General features: G+C 52.0%; 5 protein-coding genes and 1 non-coding gene across 6 annotated transcripts; 3 read left to right on the forward strand and 3 right to left on the reverse strand.

The window, feature by feature from the left end:
• Positions 1–183: 183 nt before the first annotated feature.
• C8H11orf98 (chromosome 8 C11orf98 homolog) lies at positions 184–3,111 on the reverse strand. Its single transcript, XM_065882568.1, has 4 exons — positions 3,037–3,111; positions 2,761–2,885; positions 951–1,048; positions 184–866 (listed from the first exon to the last, which is right to left on the reverse strand). Exons 1-4 carry the CDS (start codon positions 3,073–3,075, stop codon positions 757–759), a joined length of 372 nt encoding a protein of 123 aa, XP_065738640.1. The 5' UTR covers positions 3,076–3,111; the 3' UTR covers positions 184–756.
• Positions 3,112–3,311: 200 nt separating this feature from the next.
• Positions 3,312–3,460, forward strand: LOC136127749 (small nucleolar RNA SNORA57). Its single transcript, XR_010656196.1, has one exon. It is a non-coding gene; the product is annotated as a small nucleolar RNA SNORA57 (small nucleolar RNA).
• Positions 3,461–3,527: 67 nt separating this feature from the next.
• Positions 3,528–4,698, forward strand: CSKMT (citrate synthase lysine methyltransferase). Its single transcript, XM_065883118.1, has 2 exons — positions 3,528–3,862; positions 4,026–4,698. Exons 1-2 carry the CDS (start codon positions 3,796–3,798, stop codon positions 4,679–4,681), a joined length of 723 nt encoding a protein of 240 aa, XP_065739190.1. The 5' UTR covers positions 3,528–3,795; the 3' UTR covers positions 4,682–4,698.
• A 255-nt stretch (positions 4,699–4,953) lies between these two features.
• On the reverse strand, positions 4,954–6,570 carry LBHD1 (LBH domain containing 1). Its single transcript, XM_065882457.1, has 4 exons — positions 6,421–6,570; positions 6,179–6,344; positions 5,156–5,387; positions 4,954–4,981 (listed from the first exon to the last, which is right to left on the reverse strand). The coding sequence occupies exons 1-4, from the start codon at positions 6,568–6,570 to the stop codon at positions 4,954–4,956; spliced, it is 576 nt and encodes a 191-aa protein (XP_065738529.1).
• A 1,149-nt stretch (positions 6,571–7,719) lies between these two features.
• UQCC3 (ubiquinol-cytochrome c reductase complex assembly factor 3) lies at positions 7,720–8,079 on the forward strand. The gene is made up of 2 exons (XM_065883176.1): positions 7,720–7,839; positions 7,930–8,079. Exons 1-2 carry the CDS (start codon positions 7,720–7,722, stop codon positions 8,077–8,079), a joined length of 270 nt encoding a protein of 89 aa, XP_065739248.1.
• Positions 8,080–10,403: 2,324 nt separating this feature from the next.
• UBXN1 (UBX domain protein 1) lies at positions 10,404–12,966 on the reverse strand. The gene is made up of 10 exons (XM_065881747.1): positions 12,903–12,966; positions 12,715–12,802; positions 12,522–12,575; positions 12,327–12,433; positions 12,171–12,240; positions 11,822–12,013; positions 11,676–11,727; positions 11,443–11,559; positions 10,721–10,913; positions 10,404–10,548 (listed from the first exon to the last, which is right to left on the reverse strand). The coding sequence occupies exons 2-10, from the start codon at positions 12,771–12,773 to the stop codon at positions 10,499–10,501; spliced, it is 894 nt and encodes a 297-aa protein (XP_065737819.1). The 5' UTR covers positions 12,774–12,802; positions 12,903–12,966; the 3' UTR covers positions 10,404–10,498.
• Between the last annotated feature and the right edge of the window lie 1,185 nt (positions 12,967–14,151).

Here is a 14,151-nt window from a genome sequence, read left to right on the forward strand (position 1 = left end):
TTGAGGAGGGGGGAGCACAACACTGTACCCAAACCCTCCCTCTTCCAGGAAGCCTGCACTGATTAACAGAGCAAGGAGAGAATATGCTTTTCCCCAGTTGACCACATCTCTGCACACACAGCTTCTCACTTTAATTAACCACCCCAGCCCTGGCTTCCAACAAACAGAATTTCTGAACATTAAAAGGGAAAAATAATGTTCACTTTATAAAAATATAATCCAGCAAAGGAAGCAGAGACAACCACGGTCACTTGTCCACCCTGGTCACACAGAGGAGGTGGTAGGGCCAGTATCAAGACCATTACCTCCTCTGCTATCTCTACAGAACACCTTATTTTTGTCAGAAATGGAAAGATGGAGTGTCACTCATCGGGGAGACAGGGCCATCATGGAGGGTGGCTTCTTGTTGCCTTTGGTCAAGTAATAACTGTGGGTCCTGTTTCCCAATTGTCTTGTTTCCACACTCACAGCCCCTTTTCATGGCCTATCCCCATTCCTACATTTAATCACACACATCTCAGTGAGAATGCTAGGGCTTTTTTACAAATGGAGTTGACTGCTTAGGACCCCCTCTCCAATCTTTCTTTTCTACCCTCTACCTCTCAATACATCCCTCCACGGCAGGTCACTAGGCCATTAGGGAAGAGGAATCTGGGGACAGTGAAAAGGAGCAACGCTTTCTCCAAAGTCCTCTGAAATAACCATCGAGTCCTCCTGGCTCCAGCTGAGAATCTTCTGGTGGAAGGGGTGTGACATTTAGCTCTTATCTTCAAGGTCCTCCATGTCTACATCCTGGGGGACTTTTGTCTTCTTTTTTGATTTGGGCTGTGGTTCACTAGTCTTGGCTGACTTGAGGGGGGCTTCCACTGAGCAAAGGGAAAGAGGAAGCATTAAAGAACCCAAATGAACCCAGCTGCCCCCTCACCCCAGCTTCTGTGCCCTCGCCTCACCTTCCATGGCTGCTTTCTCTTTCTGGGCAAGCCGGATCTGCTGGAGGAGTTTTCTGCGCTTCTTCCCAGACAGAGTAATGTTGGCACGTGCACTGGACCTGAAGGATTGGTAAGAGCAAAAATATCCAGGTTAACCTGAATCAATACAGACCACACAGTGGTCCTGGTTACTGAAAAGGTCTTTGGATCCAAGTCAAAGAACTGTTCCTTTACCTAAAACTAGTCTTAACACATACATAAAGTAACATTAATTGCTAAAATTTAGTACATAATAGAAACGTTTCCTCCTCTTATTTTATAAATACATACATATATATATATATATATATATATACTTTTTTTTTTTTCTGGCCATTCAACATGCAGGATCTTAGTTCCCTTGACCAGGGATTGAACCCATGCCCCCTGTATTGGAAGCGCAATTGGTCTTAACCACTGGACCACCAGGGAAGTCCCTTATTCTTGATACTTCTAACAGCAGATGTGGTGGGTGGGGGAGGTTTCCCACATCAAGTAATTCTCCAAATTCTCAATGGACATTGACTGGGTGTCCTACAAATTTAACTCCATTTGGACACTATCTACCAGGACATAGCAACAGATACCAAAGGTTAAGGTTTCCCCCACTTCAAATGCCAATCACATATCCAGGTTGTTACCTGTGCTTCTGATTGACCAGTCATAAACTGGGGTTCTCATGATCCCCTTCTCAGACTCGATAATTTGCTAGAACAGCTCACAGAACTCAGGGAAACATGTATTTGCATTTACTGATTTATTACAAAACGATACAACTCAGGAACAGTCAGGTGGAAGAGAAGCATAGGGTAAGGTATGGAAGGGGCCAGAGGTTCCATGCTCTCTCCAGGTGAGCCAGCCTCCCAGTACCTCCACCAGTTGACCAATCAGGAGCTGGTTCAAGAGGTTGTGTAGAGCTTAATCTACAGCACCCACCCACCCCCTTCCCACAAGCAGTGAGAGGGAATTAAATTTCCAATCCTCTAATCACTCCATCTTTCCGATGACCAGCCCCACGCTAAGTCACCATTTGCATAAATTTAGGTGTGTTCAAAAGGGGATCCTTATGAACAAAAAGTCACTCTTATCACTCAGGAAATTTAGCTCTGGCAGAAAGCAGAGACTAGGACCAAATATATTTATTATGCCGCTTTATAAACTAAATATTTATAATAAACAAGTCAGTGAAAGAATGGGGTGGGAACTCCGCCCCAAGACTCAGATTATATGCAAAATCTCACATGTGCCCTTGTGAAAATTCATCGAATGATTCGCCGCACACTTATGTGTGTGCTTTTAAATGTATTTATGAAAAAATCTGTGTCGGGCTTCCCTGGTGGCGCAGTGGTTGAGAGTCCGCCTGCCGATGCAGGGGACACGGGTTCGTGCCCCGGTCCGGGAAGATCCCACATGCTGCGGAGCGGCTGGGCGTCCGGAGCCTGTACTCCGCAACGGGAGAGGACACAACGGTGAGAGGCCCGCGTACCGCAAAATAAATAAATAAATAAATAAATAAATAAATAAATAAATAATCTGTGCGAGTGAATAATGTTACTTGGGGAGGTGGGGGAGTCCACAGCTCTCCTTAGATTCTCATCAGAGTCCAAGAACCAAAGAAAGGTTGTGAGGTACAGGTACAGTGAGAGACTAGCAGAGTTTAGGCACAAACGTTCCTTGCATAAACGTTAGTACACAAGGAAAGCAAAAAGGTGTTAGCTGCTCCGGAGCTCGACAAGGAGGAGGGAAGGAGGCATGGTGGGGAGGACCAAGAGGGAGAGGGTCTGGCACTCACGCCCGCTTCTTGAGGTGGTGCCTCGTGATCAGCCCTTCGTCTATCACAGCCCCGACCACCTGGTGCTTCAGTCGCCGCTCCCGGTTCAACACCCGCCGTCGCTTGAACAGCTTCTTCTTCAGCTCCTAAGGGGGAGGAAGATGCTTAATCAGAGGGGTGCCGTGCACCGCGACCCGGGACCCCGCACCCGGCGACACTGGCCCATCGAGTCCATCTCGGGCGAGGGTAAAGGCTCCAGGACGCTTGGGAAACAGGGTCGGGCTCCCACACAGTCACCGTTCGCGGCCGGTTGATCTTCCCCCCCGGAGCACCCATTGCTGCGTAGCGAAACCAGCTCAGGGTCCAGCGTTTCAGCTCTGCGCAGGGTCCGTGTGCGCCCCACCCCTCAGCCCTCCGTTAGCCAATCGCAGCTGGGGGGGGGGCGGGTCCTGGAGCTATATAAAGGAGCCCGGGCGGCTCCTTGGCCTTTCCGAGGACAGCGACTGAGTGAGTGTCGGTTCTAGTGTTTTCGCCGGCTGGCCGTGCGGGGTTTCTGGGTGGGGCCTGTTGACCCTCCTTTTCTTGGCGGGGATCGGGCGTGCGGTCCCGGTCCGCGTAATGTACGGAGGTAGAGGGAAAGGGCTCCGGCCCCCTCGGCGTCATGTCTTCGGTACCGGCGGCTTCCATTCCGCGGGTTCTATCCTCAAGCGCCGGGACACAGGGCTCCAAGGAGCAGGGCAGAACCGAGGTTCAGCAGACTCCTCCCCGGGGTGCTCACACCTTCTCCTTTGATTTCAGGTCTGTGGAGCCGCCCCAGGAGCCGGAGCTTTCGCATCCCCTCCTCTTCCACTTCCCGTTGCAAACAATAAAAGCCGTTCGTACCGTAGTAAGTTTGTCTCCGCGTTCCTTTTCTCCGAGGCTGCAGAGTTAGGGAGGCTGTACGCGTGATTCCTCACAGCGTATTTTGCAAATCTTCCCTTGGACCTCAGGCCCCTGCCGGAGTACGGGCGACATTTTCGCAGAAGTTTCTCTGGCCGACCTTGCCGTCACTTCCGGATGGCAGCCCTGCGCCGAACCCTCCACCTGGCGAGCCTGGCGGCGGGGGTGCGTCGCGCCGTGGCGGGTAGGGAAGGTGGACAGAGGGAGGGCAAGTTGGATTCTTCGTTACACAGGACTCTAGTCCCTGAAATTGTGCCGCTTAAAGCCCCAGGCCACATTGGTGCGGGTTTTGTCGCTTTTTGCTAGAACTGGGCGCTGGGTGACGCAAGTCCTCCACTCGTCCACAGGCTCCCTGGCTGGTAGCTGCCTGGCGTACCGCCGCCTCTGGGATAAGCTCCCCGCCCAGCCCCGTCAGGGCAGCGCGGGCACCTTCGACTGGTTCTTTGGATACGAGGAAGCCCAGGGGCTCCTACTGCCGCTGCTGCAGGAGGCACCGGCTGCCTGTCCACCGCGGGTGTTGGACGTGGGCTGTGGGACCTCCAGCTTGTGTACGGGCCTCTATACCAAATGCCCGCACCCAGTGGGCGTGTTGGGGGTGGACTTCTCTCCTGTGGCTGTGGCCCACATGAACAGCCTCCTGGAAGGTGGCCAAGGCCAAACACCCCTGTGCCCGGGGCACCCTGCCTCACGCCTCCACTTTATGCAAGCTAATGCCCTCAACCTGCAGCCAGTGGCTTCCTCAGGCTCTTTCCATCTAGTGCTAGACAAGGGTACCTGGGATGCTGTTGCCCAGGCTGGTCTGCCTGGGGCTTACCAGCTGCTGTCAGAGTGCCTGAGGGTCCTAAGCCCCGGGGGGACCCTGATTCAGTTCTCAGATGAGGACCCTGATGTGCGGCTGCCCTGCCTGGAGCAAGGGTCCCAAGGCTGCACTGTGTGTGTGCAGGAGCTGGGCCCTTTCGGGGGCATCACCTACTTTGCTTACTTGGTTCAAGGCTCCAATTAAAGACTTTTAAAACCTGACCCTAGTGTTTCTGTTGGGTGAGGAGTTGGAGAAAGCTTTTGTCTTGGCAAGATGACTGGAAAATGAGAATTTGGATCCGGGCTTTCATATTTATGAGCTGTGTGCACACAGTATTGAATATTTCTGTGCCCCAGTTAACTCATCTGCAAGGTTGGAATAATACCTGGAGTTATGTGGATTCCATACAACAACAGGTGAAACACTTAGCAGTGCCAGGCACAAGATGAGGGCTGAATAAAGAAGGTACAAGTGGGTCATTCCCCATCCCAGTTAACCGAACTCCTAAAAGCACAGATGGGAATTCTTAATCCAAATTCCTTGGATATGACTTGTGTGTGACCCAGGGGCCTAACCTGTAAGCCTTCATTTTTCTCAGCTTGTAAAAGGGGAAGATTGTGAAAGGATAGGTAGAAGGGCTTCATAAACCTAGGTATAATGTTTGAGGGAGAGTGATACTTACCCTCAAAGCTCCTGGGAGGCAGGAAATGGGAATATTCCACAAAGCAGCTTCTGCACACATGGGAACCTGATGCCGAGTCCCAGAGAGGACAGGGATTGGGGGCTTCCTGACAAGCTGTCTCCTCTGGAATCCAGTAGGCATCTTGATCTACCTGTTCCTGCCCCCAGCTGAGTTCCGGGTTAAAGGTTCTTAAGGGAGATTTGGGGTCCAGTGAGCTCCAAGTCCAGCCTGGCGGGTGGGAGGGGGGCAGTTAAAGAGCCCATTAACAGTGAAAAATATACCTGATATATTACTGGATTTTTTTTAAAGATAAATTCATGTAATTCCTTTTGCTTATAAAAATAATACAGCAATTATAATGAAAAGCCTAACTTAACAGCTTCAGTTTCCTCATGAGGGAGAAAGTATCCTTCCTCACTGGGTCCTGCACAGTGCCTGGCATATAGTAAAAGTAGCTTCTGTAACAGTATATAGACATGAAGAAAAATCTGGAGGAGAAGGCATCCAAAATGTTAATCTCTGGGTAGTCGGATTTGGGGTGATTTTATTCTTTCCCCCATGACAAAAATATCTTAAAGTATTAAAAATACATATTAAAAGGTGTCACCTGACATCACAACTGCCGTTTAAAGTTCATCAACTTTGCCAACCACCTTGACTTTTTTTTTTTTTTTTTGCGGTACGCGGGCCTCTCACTGCTGTGGCCTCTCGCGTTGCGGAGCACAGGCTCCGGACACGCAGGCTCAGCGGCCATGGCTCACGGGCCCAGCTGCCCTGCGGCATGTGGGATCTTCCCGGCCCGGGGCACGAACCTGTGTCCCCTGCATAGGCAGGCGGACCCTCAACCACTGCGCCACCAGGGAAGCCCCACCTTGACTTTTATCTCCCACCTCTACATTTTTCTTCACTGTTTACTGAGCACCTACTGTGTGCTGCTTAATGCAAGAGACACAACTAAGTTGTCCTGCTTAGACCATCCCATTCACAACAGCCTCATTCGAACCAGCCACCTCCCTCACCTGGTTCTTCACTTTGGTCCTGGAAGACCTCAACGTCCTCTTCCTCATCATCAGTGAGCAGCTGCAGCTCCTTGTGTGGCCACTGGAGCTCCCCACTCTCTTCACTCGCTTCAGCCTCAGCGGCTTCCACCACGATGGAGGGGAGGCGGGTCTTTTGACAGACAACCTGGATGGGCACAGCAGGGGGCTTGGGCCAAATTAGAATGAGCCAACAGCAAGGCACAAGGTGGGGAAGTACTAACCTGAACATCCTGGTGACCTTCAACCTGGTCAATTTCTCCTCTGTCTTCCCAGAGAGGGTTGGTGAGTCTAGGACTTTCTGGTTGCTGGGAGGAGCCTGGGCCATCTCTAGGCCAAGGCCCATCCTCGCTGCTCCCTGGCACAAGGGCCATGCGTGCTGATTCTTGGAGTGCAGGGTGGTTGAACTCAGTGGAGTATCCCTGCCCAGAGCACCCCACAGACTGTTCCTTTAATCTGCTTTGGAGCCTGGCCCCTTTATCACTTCTGAGGAGAAGAGGCTGACATGCAAGGAGATTATGGGCCTTTCAGGGGAGGGGACAATCCCAAGAGGTGGAATAGGGGCTTTATTTCTACTCACTCCCTGGTGACACTGGGAAAGGCAGAAGTAGGAGTTAACGAGGGCATCTGGATTAAAGCCCTGTGAGTGAAGAGCTTTGATAAACTTGGAATTTCCTGGTTCTTACTGGGTCTCCCACATTGACATGTTTCTTTGTATCTTATTTAATGAATATTTTTATGGTGTATGCTATTTGCCAGGAACTGTTTTAAATGCTTTTCGTATAAACTTAATTATCCTAAAACTATGAGATAAATACTGTTATTAGCCTCATATTCCGATGCAGAAACCGAGAAACAAAGAACTTAAACGATTTGCCCGGGGTCACACAACTAAGAGGTGTTTTCTTCTCCAAACTAGAATTCGGTATGTTACACAAAATCCATGGTTTAAAAAAAAAACAAAACAAGGTTATATACCGTGAAGAGAAAGGTAACGTTTACTTTCAACAAGTAAAATAAAACATAAATATACCGTTCTCCCCACCCGGTACACTTGGCTTTGAGTTTTTGTTCAGGAGTTGAAGGGATTGAAGGCAGTCAATAGATTGATGTTTATAAGTATCTGAATGTCCTTAGGTACTGTATTGGAAAAGCACAGAGCGCAGCCTTGACCCTCTATTGATCAGGACGTTCCGGAGCTGGGCAATTGTAAAGCTCACAGCAACAATGAAGACACTTACTCTCCCCTTAGCAATCCTCCTCGGGATTTCACGACAAGGGGCCCCACGCTCGGCCCTGGGTGCCAACACCTCTTGACGTGGTCAACCTCCCCAGCTAAACCTAGTCTTAACACCCAGGCGCTCTAGCTTCGAAACGTTTCTCTGGCCAGGCCCTCTCTAGCCGGCCCCGTCTCTATGGTTTCCTGTGTGAGGCGTTCTAGCCTGCGCAGATTGAGACGTCGCGGCGGCCTTGCTAGGCTACTGGAGGCTCCGGAGTGCGTCTCGCTGGTCGCGCGGTCGGCCATGGGGACCCTGCGCAAAGCGCTGATCGCGGGCGCAGTGCTGGGCGTGGGGGCTGGCGTGGGCACCGGGCTCTTTGTCCTCGTGACCCCGGGAGAGCGGCAGAAGCAGGCAACGCTAAAGGTGTGAGCAGCTGGGAGGCCGAGGTGGGGCGAGCGGGCGGAGAACCGCAGGCTGCTAGCCCGGACTACGAACCTCCCTTTCTGCCCGCAGGAGATGCCGGAGCAGGACCCGCAGCGCAGGGACGAGGTGGCCAGGACCAAAGAGCTACTTCTGGCCACTCTGCAGGAGGCCGCGGCCACGCAGGAGAACGTCGCCTGGAGAAAGAACTGGATGAGTGGCGGCGGCGGGAAGTCAGCCTGAGGCCAGACCTGCCCCCGTGCGCGCCGGGACCTCCGCTGCAGCGCAGGAGCCCGAGCCGGCCTTACTCGTCTGTGGGCCGGCGGGGAGTCCAGACACGCGCAGACCTCTTCGGGACCTGGGGAGCTGCCGCCGGGTGAGCACGTTCCCCCCCCAAACAATGCACTGACTGTGTTTTAACGTCCACGCCTTGGGCCAGGGCATCGGATGTGGCTAACTGAAGGAACCAATAAATCATGTTCCTCCATCCAGAGAGAGAGCACTGCGGCTGGACGCCCATAAAAGCCTAGAGTGTTATGGGGGTCAGTGCTGCGGGCGGGCTTGAGTGCAGCTCCCGCCTGCCCCGCCCTTCATGTGACGCCGAAGCCCTATAGGCAGAGCGACCACGTTTTCAGAACACACGTCAGGTCACGTGGTTTGCGTAAGTGTACTTTCGGGGATAACCAAGTGATGTTCTTGAAATCGTTATCCTGGAAACTTGTGCAGTAAATACCCATAGAGGACACTCTGGGTGCCTGTCCTTCGAATGAGGTTGGAGAGGGGCTTCTAGCAATTAACATGTGCCATAATGCCTTCTGTGACCTTAATTCGTGGTAGGAGCGGTCAAAGGGCTGTGCTTTGAGTCAGATCTTGTTTCAACTCCTCCATGTTTTTAACCTCTGAGCCTTAGTCCTGTTCCATAAAAGGTGATAATGGGGACTTTCCTGGTGGTCCAGTGGCTAAGACTCCGTGCTCCCAATGCAGAGGGCCCTGGTTCGATCCCTGGTCAGGGAACTAGATCCCAGGTACTGCAACAAGAGTTCGCATGCCGCAACTAAGAGATCCCACATGTTGCAACGAAGATCCAGAGTGCTGCAACTAAGACCTAGTGCAGATAAATACATAAATAAATAAATGGTGACAATTATCTTGAGAGTTGTAAAACGGTGAACTTAGGAATGTAAAGTGCAGTGCCAGGCACAGGGCAGCCTCTCACTAAATGCACTGGGGTTTTCCTCCCACAAGGTTTTCACTGTAGTGGCTTTCAATTTCTGAATCCGTTACAGGGTCCATTGCCGATGCCACTGATGGGATGAGATAAAGCTATCAGTGGGGTGGCCGCCCTACAGCGAAATCAACCATTTCACTCCCCTTTTGTCTATTTTATGTCCTGTGGTTCCAAACAAGATTGCAATTGATGGGGGATGGGGGGGCCTGCTTGTATTAAATAAAGCTTGGTAACACTGAGGTGTAAACCCAGGTATGAGCATTGGTGCAGTTTTCAGCTTCTAGACGGTGAAGTCGTAAGCTGAGCACATTTGTCATGTGCGACCTTTACAGTTTACTTGTGGCCTCTTTCCTAGTCGGGGTATGAGAGGAGGGAGGTCAGCAGCTGTCCGAGGGAGCACGAGGACGAGGTGAGCAGCAGCAGCGCAAGGGGAGCTTGGCAGTTCAGAGCCTGAGCCCTAGAGTCACGCTCCCCAGAGATGTGTCCAGGTTCTGCTACTTGCTAGCTGTGTCAGTTTGGACAAGTCATGTGCTTTGGTGTCCCAGTCTCTAAAATGGGATCATTGTACCTACAGCTAGATAATACTGCCTTCATATCTCAGTTAATACATACAAAGCACTTAAAACTGTGTGGCGTATATTAAGTACTCAATGCTTTTTAGTGCAGAAGAGATGCAGTTGTGAAGGTCACACTATGGCTCCTCTCACTGTGAATGGCCACTTTTTTTTTTTGCGGTACGCGGGCCTCTCACTGTTGTGGCCTCTCCCGTTGCGGAGCACAGGCTCCGGACGCGCAGGCTCAGTGGCCATGGCTCACGGGCCCAGCCGCTCCGCGGCATGTGGGATCTTCCCGGACCGGGCCATGAACCCGTGTGCCCTGCGTCGGCAGGCGGACTCTCAACCACTGCGCCACCAGGGAAGCCCGAATGGCCACATTTTAAAAACTACCCTTCTAGTAGCTAATACTTAATTGGGGACTTACCAGGTGCCAGGCACGGTGCCAAAGCACCTTACATCAGCATTATGTAAGCCCCCACAACCCCAATTAACAGGCACTATTATCCCTGTTTACTAAAGAAGAGACTAGGCTTAATTAAAGAAGTCAAGGCACATAGCTACTAAGGATTTCAGGCTTAGGTACTGCCTTACCCATAGGAGCAAAAGATGCTATCCAACGTACACCCCACACTCCAGCACCTCTCCCCTTCAACCTCCCAAGCAACTCATCAGACCCAGAGATTAGAAACAAGTCTCCCGTGGAAATTTAAGAGGAAGCATAGGGTCTGTTCTAAAAGCCTTCCTTTTGTCCCTCCCGGCCATTCAGGAAGGAGTCAGTCACATACAGAACTCAGAGGGTCTATTTATTAGGAAGGTAATGTCAGTGCTTTATCAAAGATGAAGAGAGGTCAGAGAAGGACGGTGGGATAAAGGCCTCTCAGCCGGGACATTTCTTGGCCACAATGAGGACAGCAGAAGGCACAAGTCCTGAAGACGGAACGAAACAGGTTTGAACCAAAAGATCTGCTTTTTGCCCACCCTCCCCGCCCCCCGAAATTCCTGGCCTCACACTATATCCACAAAGTCCCTTCTTTGCACCCCTTCCTTTCTCAGGCATGTCCCCTATCCCCCTCCTGGTTTCAGGTCCCACGTGTCCTACCCAGCTCCTGCAGAGGCCGCTCCATGTCAGCCTCTGAGAAGGCCCGCCGGGGGAAGCCACTAAGCAACTGCACAGGATCCTGGCCCCCTCCTAGCTCCTCCCCACGGTGGAGCTCCACATAGAGCCTCACAGCTGCCAGCTGTTCCCGTGCCCGGAATGTCTGGGTCAGTGAGCTCCCATCTGGCAGCCTGACCTGGAAGGCAAGACAGAAATACAGAATTGTGAGTGTCAAAACTGAGTGAAGTGCCCAGGTAAGGAAAAGGAAAAGAGCAAAGTTGGCTTTTCCTTCCTCTTAGAGAGACTGAACCAGCATAATTACTATTTAAAGCAGCTAATGAACAACCACTTATGCTTGGCTTTACTGAACACTGAAAAGAGAGGCTCCTAGCTCCCTCACAATTTAAGGAAAACAAAGACAAGATTACACAAAATATCTGGATAGGTACCACATCGTGCAAATAGCTGTATAATAAGCCAAATGAAAATACGATGAACAAGAAGTTAACTGCTGAATATGAAAGAGAGATAGATTTATATAAGACTGGGGCAAGTAAAATTTGATATCTTTCCTAAGAGCAGAGGAGGTAGGATTTCAAAAGTCATTTACAAAGACAGGAGAGGTTTGGCAAAGGGAACGTAACTGAAAAAAGCTCTGGGCTGGGCTGGGTGCCTTACAAGCCAACAAAGGGTCCCAGGAGCAAGACAGGAATCGGAATCAGTACCTGTATGCGACACTGGTCATACTCTCGCTTCGTGGGAGGCTCCTTGCCGGGAGAGGAGGGAACGGGGCCTGGCTCTGTTGTTGGTGGGCATGGCTGAGAACCCCCATGACCACCATACTGGAGGACAAAGTTAAACAATCAGGCACTAAGCCCAACCCTTCCCTCTGAAGCTAGAAAAGGGGATTTACTAGTCCCCCTACTTCATGACCCTCAGTATGTACCCAATCACCTACCTTCTTGGCTCTCTCTGCTTTGTCCCTTTCGATCTTTTCTCGGACTCTTTGTCTGGAATGCAGACAGAACGAAAGTAGGTCAGACACTGACAATGCAAATCTTGATTCCTTTCTCATCTCTTAGCCAACACCCCCAGCACCCAGACCTGGCTGCTAACTCTTCAGCCTTTTCCCTCCTCCGCTCCTCAGCAGCCCGGCGCATCTCATCTTCCTGTAGCCGCTGTCGGGCAGCTGACAACTCTTGCCCTTGTCTCCTGCGCTGCCGTTCCCGTTCCAGTGCCTCCCGCTCCTCTCTTTCTTCACGCTCCCGCTGCTTTTGGGCCACCAGCTCCAACATCCTGTATTGCAGAGGAAAGAGTTCAAGAGAAATGGATATAAATTGGGAGGGTGTGTTTATTAACAAGGGATTCAGAACAGAATCCGGGAACCCAGTCCCAAACACCTCTGGGGAGAGGTGGAGGAGGAGCCTCAGAAACGTGAGCTCGTTCTTCATACCTCTTAGTCTGTTCCTGTCTTTCCTCTTCAGTCAAAACGGGTTTGCTTTCTCCCACAACAGACTCAGGTCCTACAAACAAGCAATCAGTATTATCACCCGGTCGTCCTCCTCCTCAGGCCCTCCTGAATAATCACACTGGGTCCCTCCAGCAGGACTTTCAGGGCCACCTTGCTCAGTGGGTGTGGGTTCCCGTCCCAGGATATGTCCAAGGGGGGTCGCTAGTGGCTCGTCCACGTCTGGGTCGTCTTCATGCTCCATCAACCTGGCAGGGAAAGTCGGGAGGGAGGTTAATGTTCAGGCTGCGCCTCGTAGGAGTCCCCAGTCACCTGCTACCCGGTCTGAGCGCTCACCAGTCCATCGCAGCCTCGATGCCCTGGTTCCCTGTGAGGGCCAGAGCCTTCTCCCTGGGGGCAGAAACACCGTGAATAGCGCCCACGAGCCATGGCGATGGTCGGGCTGGGGCGTAGAGCCTGAGGCCAGGCTGGGGTAAAGGCCTGGACAGGTCGGCGACCCCCGCGGACGGGTGTTAGGGGGCTCCCTTACGCGCGTCCCCTGGGGAAGCCCATCTCGATGAGACTCTCCAGAGCCGTCAGCTCCGCCATGACGCCGCCACCACCGCTTCCGCGGGGACCTGGAGGGGACGAGAAGGCCGGAGAGGGTCAGCGCGGGGCGTCCCCCGCCGGCGCGGAAACCCGCCCCCTACGGCCCCAGCCGGACGCTCGCTCACTCACTGGCTCCGGACCGGCCCTGGACACCGACGAGAAGAAAGCCTAGAGGAAGCGGAAGTGCCCGAATCTGTTTGGGTCACGTGGAGGCGGTCGTGGATGGGTGCCGCAGAGAGCCAGAAAACACAGGCCTGGCCCGGCTGCCAGGACCTGGTGCTGAAGGGACAGGCGGGGCGTAGGAGTAGCGGCCCGGGAGGCAGCTCACACTCCCCCGCCCAAGCCCGGGTGCCCCGCAGCGGTGTAGAAGGGCGATGCCGCCCTGAAACCCTTGGGCGAATCAAGACAGCTCTCGATATGGCCCCTTAGCGCAACCGGTTGGAAAATTATTTAGCAGTGTTTATCAGGAGCCATAGAAATGTGCACACCCTTTGACCTGCTCATCCTCTCCGGCAGTTGAGCTGTCCTCCGCGCTACTGCCAAAGGGATCTTTGCAAAACACAATAACTGATCCTGTCATCAGCTCCCTGATTAAGATTTCTCCATGACACCTCAGTCACCTAGGACGAAACTTAAATGCTGGTAGTCTGGCTTCCTCCTACCCTTTCTTTCGTTGATGTCCCATCTGTAAAGTGAGGATAACAATAGCACCAACCTTAGGTGCCTGGCAAGACTATACTGTGTAAATGTTGGTAGTTGGTGCGGGGTTCATCTCTCACCACTTGAGGGTAACTTGTGCAGATTGCAAAACTCTCCCTCCTCCCGGCCTTTGCACATACCCGTCCCTCTGTGTCTGGGATGTCCTGCCTCTTCTGTGGGCTTGGTTAACTCCCAGTTGTTTTTCCGGACTGGACCCTGGGTTTGCTTTCTTTTTTTTCTTTCCTTTTTTTTTGGCCGCACGCATGTGGGATCTTAGGTCCCCAGGGATCAAACCTGCGCCCCCTGCTGTGGAAGCGCGGAATCTTAACCACTGGACCACCAGGGAAGTCCCTGGGTGTGCTTTCTAAAGGAAGCCTGCCTTGACCACCCCCTCTCCATCTCCCAGCCCCGGTATTTACTCCATTAGCATTTGTCCCCCTGGTGTGTAGTCTTGTTGATTACTTAGCCCGCCGCCACTACCTAGGCTGTTAGGTCCCTTAAGTTAAAGCTCACTTTAAATGTTTTTTAGGAGGCAGAATAATAAGTTGCTGATATTGATAATATATGCACTGGAGAATTTTATATGGTTAATTCATGTTTAATCATCACAACAATCCATATGATGTAGATACTATTATTAGTCACAGGAAGCAGACACAGAAAGATGAGATAATTTACC

The sequence above is a fragment of the Phocoena phocoena genome, chromosome 8 (assembly GCF_963924675.1).
Source record: "Phocoena phocoena chromosome 8, mPhoPho1.1, whole genome shotgun sequence".
In the NCBI taxonomy this organism is placed as follows: domain Eukaryota; kingdom Metazoa; phylum Chordata; class Mammalia; order Artiodactyla; family Phocoenidae; genus Phocoena; species Phocoena phocoena.

Bases quoted from the DNA above. Each gene is read 5' to 3' on its own strand.
- C8H11orf98 (XM_065882568.1), bottom strand. From the start codon at position 3,075: ATGGGTGCTCCGGGGGGGAAGATCAACCGGCCGCGAACG. The intron at 2,886-3,036 runs GTGACTGTGTGG...CCTCCCCCTTAG, and splicing joins AGATCAACCGGCCGCGAACG to GAGCTGAAGAAGAAGCTGTT. The intron at 867-950 runs GTGAGGCGAGGG...CCCTTTGCTCAG, and splicing joins AGAGAAAGCAGCCATGGAAG to TGGAAGCCCCCCTCAAGTCA.
- CSKMT (XM_065883118.1), top strand. From the start codon at position 3,796: ATGGCAGCCCTGCGCCGAACCCTCCACCTGGCGAGCCTGGCGGCGGGG. The intron at 3,863-4,025 runs GTAGGGAAGGTG...ACTCGTCCACAG, and splicing joins GGTGCGTCGCGCCGTGGCGG to GCTCCCTGGCTGGTAGCTGC.
- LBHD1 (XM_065882457.1), bottom strand. From the start codon at position 6,570: ATGGCCCTTGTGCCAGGGAGCAGCGAGGATGGGCCTTGGCCTAGAGAT. The intron at 6,345-6,420 runs GTTAGTACTTCC...GTGCCCATCCAG, and splicing joins AAGGTCACCAGGATGTTCAG to GTTGTCTGTCAAAAGACCCG. The intron at 5,388-6,178 runs GTGAGGGAGGTG...CCCACCCGCCAG, and splicing joins GGACCAAAGTGAAGAACCAG to GCTGGACTTGGAGCTCACTG.
- UQCC3 (XM_065883176.1), top strand. From the start codon at position 7,720: ATGGGGACCCTGCGCAAAGCGCTGATCGCGGGCGCAGTGCTGGGCGTG. The intron at 7,840-7,929 runs GTGTGAGCAGCT...TTCTGCCCGCAG, and splicing joins AGAAGCAGGCAACGCTAAAG to GAGATGCCGGAGCAGGACCC.
- UBXN1 (XM_065881747.1), bottom strand. From the start codon at position 12,773: ATGGCGGAGCTGACGGCTCTGGAGAGTCTCATCGAGATGGGCTTCCCC. The intron at 11,728-11,821 runs GTCTGGGTGCTG...TCTGCATTCCAG, and splicing joins GCTGAAGAGTTAGCAGCCAG to ACAAAGAGTCCGAGAAAAGA. The intron at 10,549-10,720 runs GTAGGACACGTG...TTCCGTCTTCAG, and splicing joins GCGGCCTCTGCAGGAGCTGG to GACTTGTGCCTTCTGCTGTC.